A 12622-nucleotide genomic window follows, 5' to 3' on the forward strand; every position below is an offset into this window, starting at 1 on the left:
TTTGAATATAGTTTCAAGTAAGTAAATCCGATCAATGAATCTCATGTAGGCATCCAAATAGAAGAAGTAGCAACAATGATGTGCGCATACATGTATTTGAAAGTTTGGAAGAATATGCACTCGTTTGTTTTTTTCTCATAAATTAACCATGTATGCATTGTATTGTATGTCTTCCAATGGCCTCACAAATTTTGATACACAAAATATTGACGTTCGCTAGAGAAACATATGGCACCCATCGCGTTGGAATGCTGCTGGAATGTTTGCAATTTTCTGAGGAGGTCTGGGTAGATTTGGTGGCCACCGTCATCCAGTTAGCTGCTTGTCTTCCCAAGGTTGCGAAAAGGGTTGCCAGTCAATAATATGTCACTTTGACAACAGACGTGATAAGCAAATGATGCACTTCCTTTAATGATGAATTTATTGCCTCAACCAAGTTTGTTGTCATATGACAATACCGTCTACCTCCATCAAATGATCAAATCCATTTTTCCTTTGGGATTCTAGCAAGGTAGTTGTAGCCCTCAGAATTCATGTGTCGAAGTTTCTACATCAGGTCCTCAAACTCACGTAGGGACTGTGTGTAACCTATTAATAAAAATTGGAACAATTAATTTGAAACAATTTTTGTAAAGATATGGTAAATCGAAAAGGGTGAAAGACACACCCATTCAAAGCACCATTAGACGCTCATATTGACTCTTGAACTTTTGTAAATAGTTTGCGGCAATATGTCATAAACAATATCGGTGATAAATATTAGGGGGTTGGTAAGACGAGCCTATACGTTGGAGTGCGTATTTGATACCAACGCCTCTGTTAGAAATAAGACAAATCACATCATCTCTATCCTACATAACATGTGATAGAACATATGTTTGTAAGTTTGTAAGGAATAATTCCCAAGAGTCGATATCTTTCTTTTCGACAATTGTAAAGGTGATGGGAATAGTTTTTCTGTTATTGTCTTGTGAAACCGACAATAACATTATTTGAGTGTATCGACTATATGACCAAGTGCCGTCAATTTGAACAATTGGCTTGCAGTTACAGAATACATTAATGCATTGCGAAAAAGTCCAAAAAACCGATAGAATTGGTAGACACCTTGTACAACACAATCATTTTTGTACGCCGGGACTGTTTCCAATTTCACAACTATTCCCGAAATGTGTTTTTGTATTAGTTTAAGTCATGCCATAATTCATTATATGATTCCTCTCATTGGTCGAACAATTTTTGTTGGGCCTGAAACCTTGCATACCATGCTTTGTGGTAGTCAATTGTGTACCCGTATAGCGATGTAATTAAAGAAATACATATTGCAATCGTAACAGATGAATTTGATTTAAGCAGTAGAATGAAGGTTTCAGAAAGCACAAACACATCCAAGTTACGATGATCTTAATTCAGGATGTTGGCGATGCATGTATGTGGTTGGACATATTTTGTGAGTTTCCAAATGTTGTTCATCGTCTTCAATCGTGATACATGAACCCTCTAATTATATCCCTGCTTTTTGTAGAGACATTCAACGGTGTACTTATTTGCATAAGTTTTTTTACAGTTGGTGTGACGGAGCGACGTGTGCTGTAGTTCTTGATTGCAGCCACAACTTGTTCTTTTGTCTTAAAACTTATTTGTAAAAAAAGTAAATAAAATTAACAATTTTCCAATAAACAAATCAAAATAAATAATGGAAAATTAAAACATTATATTAACCTGAAAACCATTCCAACATAGAGATCACCATCACTACGTTGATTGTATTGCTCAATGTGTGGGGATTGGGAAAATTTCAGAGCGTTGAATGCTTACATATTAATTGTTGTAAAATGCGATGGTGCTTGGTAATAAGAAATAGGCGTTGCAGCATGTGGAACTGTTATAGTCGCGTCGTATTCTTCGTTATCTTATGCTTCTAGTGGCATGTTAAGGTCTTATGGTTCTTCATAGAAGGACCTAACTCATCACCATCGGGACCAGGCTCCCTTATTGGTTTTTCGTTAGAATGATCTCCCTCAAAGCGAAATAGTTCAGTCTCGTTTAAATCAAAGTTAGTCGATGTTGTAGGTGTTTATCGATCATGAAACTGCTCACGAATCGGTTCCCCAATTTCAACATCACGCACACTAGTAAAAGAATGTCTCCCTATATGTGTTGAGACGTTATCTGCATAAGGGATATACGTTGAATATCGTCCTTATGGAAATGATCGAACGCGTTAAATGTGGATTGTTGTGCTGGTGGTATGTTCAAGTCAAACTCGAATCTAGCAATGCAAGAATGCCTTGGCATCAAAGATGATGATGCACCTAAATTGTTTTGTGTACCGTGTGTGCTTAGTAAATTGAAGTCGTTTATCAAATTTACCATCAGACTATCAACAGATGGATCAAAGTCGAAGTTCGCCCATCTCCAACTTGATAGACCGGTACCATCATCAGCATCAGAAAATAATGTATACAACTCCATTGGCCCTCCAAATGAATATTGCAAGTGAGCGTCGACCATCATATGCACATCATCATTGTTCTCAATGGTGTATATCGTGTAAGTTAATGGTTCTAATGACGTCGGTAGTCGATACTTCAAGGGTAACAATTTTGTACCGCGAGCACGTAGAAAATTTTTCTTCACTTCCTTCATCAACTTGTTAAACGTTAACTTCGTTGGTAGTGTTATTATCACAGTGTGTGCAGACTGAAACACAACACCGAGAGATGCAACACCGATCATTTTGCCATCGTAATATACCAAAGCAGTAAAGTTTTCTCTCCTCGACATTTTAGCTGAGTGGTTGTCCGATAATATTGAATTACGGTTTTTTATTGTTCAAGAACCTCGCGGGTTGCAAGACAAAATTTCAAATAACGCGTGTTGCAGGGTGCGAGATCCTCGTATCTCGCGTTTTGCAAGATGTGTGTTTCTGCTAACGTACTATACATATCGCGTTGTGCAATGTGTGATTTTCACTGAAACCTATTTTTATTAATTTATTAAAAAATAACTCCCAAGATGAATCAGTTAATGGAAAATAATTTACAAAACTAAAAATTCTTTGATAAACTACAATTGCTCAATTAACTCAAAATAAAATAATTTAGTACAAAATAATAAAATTAGTTTGCATAACATAAAATATTTTGATTAACTCAAAATAAAGTAGTTTAGTACAAATATTTTAGTTTTGAAGAACGAAATAAATAACAACTAATAATGCCTATCCGCCAGTTCCACATTATGGTGGACGACGAGTCTGGTGCGGACGTAAGTACGATTCCTCTTCAGCAATATCATCATCATCAGGACCGGCAACTATAGATGGAATCGATCCACCACTGGCATTGAAACCGGGAGCGGTGTAGAATATTCTCCACGGTGGCGTCTACTCAACAATATCGGATCCAAAGTTAGCTGCCAACTATGTCGGTGGAGAATTCAACTGGTCAAAGACGTCGGTGAGGAAACCTTCTAAGAATTGCCCCATTTGCTGAAATATTGATTGAGTCGAGTGGGTGAAGATAAGGTCAGGGTGTGTTAGTGGTGTATGAGGAGGTCTTTGTGTTGTTATCGATGAGGATGATACACCTTGTTGTCTTTTTCTTCTCTGCCTTGACTCCCCCACGTTGCCTCCCCGTCTGTGGGTGACTATGTGGAGGAACATATAATTCTTGCGCTCGCTCCTCATCGTTCAATATATATATGGCATCTCATATTCTTGGTACCACCACATACAATCGTATGTCACGCTGTGGTCGAAGATGGGTTAAATCATGGGCGTCCTCTCGAATCTTCAGACTCGAGAGTATGTCACACTGCATTATGGTCCGCCCAATTAATTTTCGTCTTCCCTTTTAGTATCAATCGATGCAACTCATCCAAGAAAGGTGGATGTGGCGGAATCGATTAAACACAATTAAATTGTCGAATAATGCACTCGGTAGGATGCCACTCGACTAACTCATACAAGATCAATGGGACTGACACGATATACACCAGCGCATTAATCACCATAATCTCATACGGTATACAGTCAGCAATAACAACATCGCAATAAGGTGTCCACATGAGCTATTAAATTAAAATTACATAACTTTGTTAGCTAAAAACCTCAAATAAATTAAATTATTCTAAAATTATAAGATAAAAGTCGAATGAAAATATTTTATTACTGATGTCCAAAATTATCGATCAAGTGTCTGAAGTCTCATTGATGTGTTGGTAAGTAGGCGTGAGAGGTTTCAACAGTCCACCTATCATTAATACAATAGAATTGTATTATATGTTAGTAATATTATATAAAATAGATAAAAAATATTTGTTAACCTCTTAAGTAACGAAAATTCATATGGACATGTGTTTTAAGGATCGAGCATAAAAATGACATTCAGATCCAGGCCCAGGACTACAACAACAATAAACATCCTACAATGATATTTTTCGTCGGATTTACGACTTTACAAAGTTGTCGGAATAAAAATGCCAAAAGTGTCGACCCCCAACCGTATTTTGGGATTTGTCTAGTATTAAAATCCCCTTAATAACTCGTAGTATATGTACACGAGCAAATCGCTTCAAAAATTAATAAAATAATATAGCTACATAATTTCCCAAAAATTAAAAAATAAATTGAAATATTAATAAATATTCATAGATAAAAACATTTATATTTATCTGATTCACTTCTTGCTCCGCATTCTAGGTAGGTTCGTAAAATTGTCATCAAAAAATTTAATTTTTATTTTTCCACCATCGAGTGCATCATCGGGCGGATCAATTCCGAGCAATACCTCACATACGTTTCTAGGGGTGTCGACAACACCAATAATAACTACTCCATCAATAGGCAGTCCTAGATGAAAAACAACATTTTGCAGGGTAATAGTTGCCTCCCCACACGGTAAATGAAACGTGTGTCTTCAGTTTCCATCTTTCCACTAATACATTTATAAGTAGAATATGCAATTTCACACTGTCACCAGTTATACTACTGATATATCTGAAACCCGCTAAATGTAAATAACCAATAATATCTGCATCGGGCGGTGTTACATGATATATATAACACTCTATATACATGTTCATATCCCTATGAAATATAAATATTAAAAAATTAATTAAATACCAAAACAAATAAAATAAATAAATAAATAATAAAAATAAAATAATATTAATTAATTTACCTCATCATTTCACCTCCAATAATCGAATACGTAACTTCGATTATATCTTAATAGACTCGCCGCAATAATATGAAATCTTTGAATATATGAAATATATAAGTGTGGTGATGAATAAGAGCGGAGGGCTCTATTTATAATTCTTCTCGCACCCAGAGAAGTGCGATTTTAAAAGCAACTCATGTCTTGCAAGACGCGAGTTACTGTTCTCAGAGCATCACAGTTTGTAAGACGCGAGATTACTTTATCTTTTAAATTTCAAAAATATTATAATTATAATATTATTAATTATTTATTATATTGTATATTTTACGCATATAATTTTTCATTATTCCAAAATTTACAAAATATATTATAATTATTTTTATAAAATATCTATTTTAATTACTATGATTATATATTATTATATTTTAATTATTTATTATATTTAATAATTAATATTATTAATTAATATTATTATTGTATTTATTTACTATATTCAAGAATATAATTATTTTTTTATAAAATATCTATTTTAATTATTATATTTATATATTATTTATTTATTATATTTAATAATTATTATTATTAATTATTATTATATTTATTTTTAGTACAATTATTTTTTATAAATATCTATTTTAATTACTATATTTTGATTATTTATTATATTTAATAATTATTATTTTTAAGTATTATTATATTCATTTATTATATTCATTTAATTTCTACGTTTTAAATTCGGAATTCGAAAGAATCTCGTGCTTTGCAGGCCGCGAGGTCCGCCATAAATCTCACGATATTATAGATTATAAAGGTTACCTCGCACTTCACAATACGCGAGATCATTTTATCTAATTATTTTATTGGTTTACCTAAAAAGTGCGCCCACGTCGAATGTATCTTACGTGTTAGAGGATATGAAGATTTAACACGTAATTTATAGGCTACGAGGTCATATAGTGTACACGATTTAAGGATTATTCTTTCGAATAATTTCTAAAAGATCCTATATTTTAAATAATTATTTATTTGGCGTTCTTAATATAAAATTGCCAGGTCTTCTGCTCTTTTGGGGGGGGGGGGGTAAAACACCCATAGAGTGGGTAATCTAATTTGAAGTTATAAAAAATAGTAATTTTAAAGGTAATTAAAAATATAATATACATTAATTTAAAATGTTATTTTTTTTTTCTTAATTGCACACCAAAATTACCATTTTTATTCCTATATTAGATTATCATATAACATAATCACCCTCTAAATTTCAATCAAACAGTGTGCCATGTCTAGGGCTGTAAACGAATCGAGTTGAGTATTGTTGAGCTTGACTCAACTCGAAAACTCTTAAATGGACATGACTTGAAAACTCGCAACCCTAAAATTTTTAAACTCGACTCGAACTCGAAATCATGAACCGAAACTCGTAAGAGCTCGAAAAAAAAATCTTAAACTTAACTCAATTGAAGCCTCAAATTCAAACTCAAACTTGAACCTTAAATACATTAAAAACCTTATAATGTATTTTTTTTAAAAAAATCAACACAAAAATGTTACTATTTAATAATAATTTATTTTTTAAAATTTAATATATTATATTTTCGAGCTGCTCACGAACTTTTCGAATCAAGTATCAAGTAGTTCATTTTGACTCTTTAAGAATTCAAATCGAGCTCAAACTCGAATCAAATCTATTCAAATCGAATATTTATCAAATTTTAACTAAATAAATATCGAATAACTTATAATTTATTTCATCTCATTTACAATCGTATCTACATAAGACTTTTCGGCATATCTTCACGGTTAAAAAGGAAAAAGAACATAGGCTAATCTCGATCACACCCACTTTCTTCTTATTCGCACATATAAGATATTTTATTAGAGATAAATACACCAAATTAATTTAAAAAAAATCATAATGATTAATGCCTCAATTGCTTATGTCATCCCCTAGTATTTTGGCTACTTGTCCTCTTCCCAATGGTTTCAAAAACAAAGATTTGGTCAGGGGCATGCAACACAAGATTCGAGAGAAAAAAGGTAATAGATTTTAGTTCTCATCACACTACAAGGTAATGTAGTTGGTGGGTTTAAGAACCATTTTGATTGAGACATATTTAGGTTTTATTGTTCTTTTAACATATTCGAATGTGTTTTAGTAATAAATTTTTTCAAGTCTCATTGTCAACCCCCAAAACGGGCGTGATTGAGTGAGATCATTTATTCCTTTAGTTAATGTCAAGTGGTGTGTTAGTGTGTTGTGATGGTAACATGGAGGAGACTTGTGGCGACGCCATGAAAATGATGGGCTTTTTAGACCCCCGAGTGTTCATCTGTATTATACTGGGATAATGGGATTATGGTTGTGTGCTGATTCACGTCTTTTAATTTTGGCAAAAAATAGGTGATCACTGATGTTACAGGTATGGTGATCAATGAGTTCAGTAATTCGAACTCGATTCGATCAAAATTTGGTAAAAACTTTACTTGGGTTAATTTAACTCGAACTCATGCTCGACTCGAGACCTAAACGAGTTGAGTCAAACAAAGCTCAACTCGACTCGATAAGTTCGTGAGAAACTCGTTAAATTTTTAATAACATTTTATTAGTTATCTTAGAAAAATATTTCATTTAAAAACTTACTAATTTACTAATAGATAATAAAAAAGATGATAAATTATTAATCTATTAATTCTCTAATAAATAATTAAAATGTTAAATTATTAATTAAGAATTATTATTCTACTACACCTAAAAATCACCCTAATTATTATTTTAATATATTTATGGATTATTATTTTGGTATTTTGTACACTCTTTTGATATTTTTTTGATTAAATTTATTAGTTTACGTTTATATTAAGTTCTATTTAATGTTAGTAGATTTTACTTATAGTTAAAAAATAAATAAAAAATTCGGTCAGCTTAGCCAGCTTTACAATTAATGGATCAACCAAGGGCATGGAGAAAATCTCATATCGATGAGACTGGTTGAAACGTCTTATGGCATAAACATGGGATCTTAGCCAGCTTTACATATCCAGTAGCAGTTGCAGAAGCTTTTGTATCATGTTTTATCCTCTACTTTTCTATCAGCTTCTCGGCGCGTCCTGCTGCGGATTTCAGCTTGTTATCGAGCTGATTCACACTCGTAAATCCATCCTGAGTTCCCATGACAAAGAGTTTCGGTTTCGGGGATTGCAGGATCGCATTGTGGTGTCATCCGAAAAGGAACGAGGCCATCATGCCGAAAGGGTACCCCAGGCTCACGTATCCGGCAACTTGCTCGAGTTGATCTACTGCAGAACCTGCAATAGGTGCCCCTGTAAACAAAAGAACCACCCATTTACCTCTCATCATCAAGACAATTCAACGCAAAAGAAAACAAAACCTATATATTTTCAGCACAACAGTTCTATAGATATGGTAGATGTGTGTTTATCCAAACTCATAAAGTATTGATCATAAATCTAGAACAACTCTACTAAGCAAAACAAGAAATCACAAGTAAATATGATCGAGTATGGATGGACGAGGACGATTGTCTTATCTTTCGTCACTTGTTTTGGCCTGAAAATCTTTGTCCTTAGGTTGACTCCGTCAGGGGTTTCGACTGTGGAAGACTCCGTCGTGTAGTTTGGCATTGTCGGATTGGGCTTAAATTAAAGAGAGATGGAATCAAAAGAAAACACACACAAAAATGATTGAATCTAGAAAATGGAGAGTAAAGGAACGAATGAAGAAAGGAAAATTTTTTATGATAGCAGTTGGGCAACTTTTTAAAACTAAGAAGGTCTAATTCACTCCAGTCCCTATACTCTTTGAACTTTGAAATTTAGTCCCTTTTCTTCGTTATAACAAGTTCAATATATATGTATATATAGGTGTTTGTCACTTGGAATTATATGTAGGTGCATTCTAATGGGAAAAGAGAATGGAGATTAAACATCCTAGAAGAAGTACCACTGAGAAGTCATCAACACTAAACACTCAGCTTTGAATTCGGTCTCGACATATATGACAAGCCGATGGTGATGCCAATACCAGTGTTTGTCACTAGGAATGTTGAGGTCGGGAGTGTCGAATGCAGTTATCGACATATATGACAAGCCGATGGTGATGCCAAGAAGGCAGCAATGTTCCGCACCTCGTCTGTTTTGTTAGCGTCTTTTACTCAGTATTCATATATAAGAATTGAAATCTTAATAGTTCATCCAAGTCACCTGCAGATAGTTCTTTCTGGAGGGCTGTCAAGACTGCATCTAGGGGATATACTTTGGTTATATCCATTACAGAGCCATCTGTCAATCTGAAACATCAGCTTCTATCAGGAAAAAAAGGCATTACTAATTCATTTAAGTATCCAACACTATTATAACATACAACCGGCTCTTACAAGCGTGATTCATCGAACTTTCCCGGTCACAAGCTGGTTTCGAATATGTTCAAAGCCTACAAGGAGAACTCCACTGTCAGCATGTGATATTTGACAGCAGAATCTGGAAAAAAGAATGAGTTGCATATAGCAAACGCATACATGGCATGCATAATTGCGCACATTGTGTCTTATCTGGCTGTCCTATTGTAGACATACTAATCAAGAAAACTGAAAATTTCACTCAACCATCGGCATAACTAACTTATTTCACATTAATAAAGAATACCCAATTAGCTAAACCAGTAAAAATATGAAAAAAACCTCTAAAATACAAATTAAACTGAAAATAACTAATTAGAGACTCCGTCTTTTCACCTTAGCAGAACCCAAAATTCTAAACTTTGCATCTCTAAGAAAAACAGAGATTCTAAAAAGCAACTTGAAGCAAAAAAGCAGCCTGAAACTCACTTGTTAGACTTGTATATATAGATATTCATCAGTTGATCTGTACTCCGAAAAGTGTGGCACTTTTCTGCTTTACATTACGACCTGATTCGAATCCATCTACTTCATTATCTTCATTCAACTCACTACTAGTCTTAGAGTAATTCTTCCCCCTCAAACTCAGTTCCAACTCCACCTCCAAATCATCCGCTCCACGACCATCACCGGCCGATGATTCCGACATATTAGCCCCTTTCTTATCGCCCTCATCAATGCAACAGCTTTCACCTCTGTAATTCACATCGATGAGGAAGAAATTTCTGCCATTTTGATTCCCATCAGGGCACTCACAGGTGTAAAATGTCACGGTATCTTTCTCACCAAGTTTCTTCTCCTTCACGAAACGTCTCCATCCCCTAGTGAAAACAAAGCTTTGGCTACTCCTCCAATACCAGTAACGAAATTTCCATCGCACCATTAACTTGTCGTAGAAGACAAGCTCAATGTCTTCGACCACACCGCCTACCGGAGGGAAGTGTTTGACGGCATATTTTTTAGGGATCACGAGCCTGTTAAGCTTTCCAACATCGCTCGGTGTTAATTCCTTTTGAAAAAGTTGCATACATGAGAAATGTGTATCACCATGCACAAGTTTTTTGTTAACGTTAGTGATCAAATCCCCATCTTTTCTAGACATGGTCTTGACGAAATGTTCCAGTTTGGCTTGATACGAACCATCCCTGATCATGTTCAATACATCCTCGGTCGAATAAAGGCGTTGAAAGTCCGGTTCTCGGACGTTGAGATAGGTCCACGGGAGATTCCTATGCATGTCGCCACCGCCGCTGCGTAGCTTGATGGCAGTGCTATCGTAAGCCATCGCGGCTTCTCTCTCGGACTTGAACGTACCGAGCAATATCCGGTGATGATTGGCGTATATCTGTGCACCCCAATGGCCGTTTTGCTGCGGGACAACAACTTTGAACCTTGCCAACAACGCGCCGTGATCATGTCTGGCACGTTTGCTGCGGCAATACTTGTAGTTGCCGTTGCCGGAATCAGAGGTTTCCGATGCCGAAACAGTCAATTTAGTGTCCGAAACGATGCTTGAATCATCTTCCACCATTAGAGATTGGTCTTAAAAAGAAAATATCTATGCAGGCAAGAGATTAAGGTGGGATTTAATATATACAATATAGGAACATCAAGTGGAGAAAGAAATTATAGATTCAAAAAATCCAGGAGAGATTTGAGGGAGAAAGTGTTGGCAATCAAAGGATAATGAAAATGGCAGGTTTTGAGTTTGAAAGATGAATTGGATTAGCAACAATTATACATAAAAAAAACAGTAGATGATTAAGTTAAAACCATATAATTAACTTAAAACATGTTTTCCCGGGGAAAAACACAGGATAATTAACTACTGGGTAAACAAGTTGAAACAATTTCTGTGCAAAGGATGATAAATTTAGGCATAAAACTTAAATTATTTAGGGTAAACTACATATTCAATCACTCAACTATTCCCGCGGTTTAGTTTTAGTCACCAGACTATTTTTTTTCAAAATCATATTTAATTTTCATTTTTGTTCCGTTTTTATTACCCGTCATTTGAAATTGATCGCTCATATCTTTAGCATTCAAGATGCTCAAACTCATGACCTCAAGAAATAATAACAATTCTTTTGGTTAATGTTGAATATACTTGTGAGAGCTTTCTTAGCAATGATATTAACTCAAAATAATACTGTCTTTTACTTTACAAAATAAAAAGGTTCATAGACAGCTAAAGAACATTAAGTTTCTGAAATTTAATTTAGTTAATACATCAAATTTTATCTAATAAGTTTATACTTAAATTTCAATATTTATAATAGGTTTTGTCCTGGGATCGGGATTACAAAACCCGTCACCATAAAGACGATAGGCAATAGTCCGACAAGCAAATAAAGAATAGGAAAATTCTACGGTATTACACCAGCAACAATCAATACCATTAACGACGAATATTATTAATTTAATTTATAAAAATTTAAATTTTAAAACACTCAATATATAATTAATTATAAATTAGTTAAAATTTTAAAAATAAATTATTTAAAATAAATGGTAAACTATACTAGTGACCACTTAACTATTACCCCTTTTCATTTTGACCAATATTTTTGAAATTTTGTCAATAAAGTCACTCAGCTATTTAAATGCATTAAATTAAGTCACTTTTCGTTAATATTTAACGGAGAAGCTGATGTGGCAGTTAAAATATTTGGTATAATTGTACATTTGGTCATTGTTACTTATATATTCTATCAATTTGGTACTAATTCTAATAAATTAAAATAAACTTAACCATCAAATCTTTAATTTTAAAAGATTTTAAAAGTTACGACATATTCTATATTTATAACAAAATATTTTTTTACTATAAATTCCATTTATAGTTCTCAAAAGCATCTCGTCAATGGTATTATAACATCTTTTGGTTTTAAGGAAAGTGTAGTTGATTAGCCCATGCATATAAAATTCGCCGGACAAAATTTTTATTCTATTACTATTTGTAAATTATTCTACTAGAAAAAAGATGATATAGCCTAACTTGTAAAACTAAGAAATATTTATCCAGTAAATTTCTAA

At 33.8% G+C, this 12622-nt stretch overlaps 1 protein-coding gene across 1 annotated transcript; it reads right to left on the minus strand.

Moving 5' to 3' along the window:
- Positions 1-10040: 10040 nt before the first annotated feature.
- Positions 10041-11125, minus strand: LOC120151655 (AP2/ERF and B3 domain-containing transcription factor At1g50680-like). The gene has a single exon (XM_039164033.1). It carries the CDS (start codon positions 11112-11114, stop codon positions 10041-10043), a length of 1074 nt encoding a protein of 357 aa, XP_039019964.1. The 5' UTR covers positions 11115-11125.
- Positions 11126-12622: the final 1497 nt, after the last annotated feature.

This window comes from Hibiscus syriacus, unplaced genomic scaffold (genome assembly GCF_006381635.1).
Source record: "Hibiscus syriacus cultivar Baekdansim isolate YM2019G1 unplaced genomic scaffold, ASM638163v2 tig00111064_pilon, whole genome shotgun sequence".
In the NCBI taxonomy this organism is placed as follows: domain Eukaryota; kingdom Viridiplantae; phylum Streptophyta; class Magnoliopsida; order Malvales; family Malvaceae; genus Hibiscus; species Hibiscus syriacus.

Bases quoted from the DNA above. Each gene is read 5' to 3' on its own strand.
- LOC120151655 (XM_039164033.1), bottom strand. From the start codon at position 11,114: ATGGTGGAAGATGATTCAAGCATCGTTTCGGACACTAAATTGACTGTT.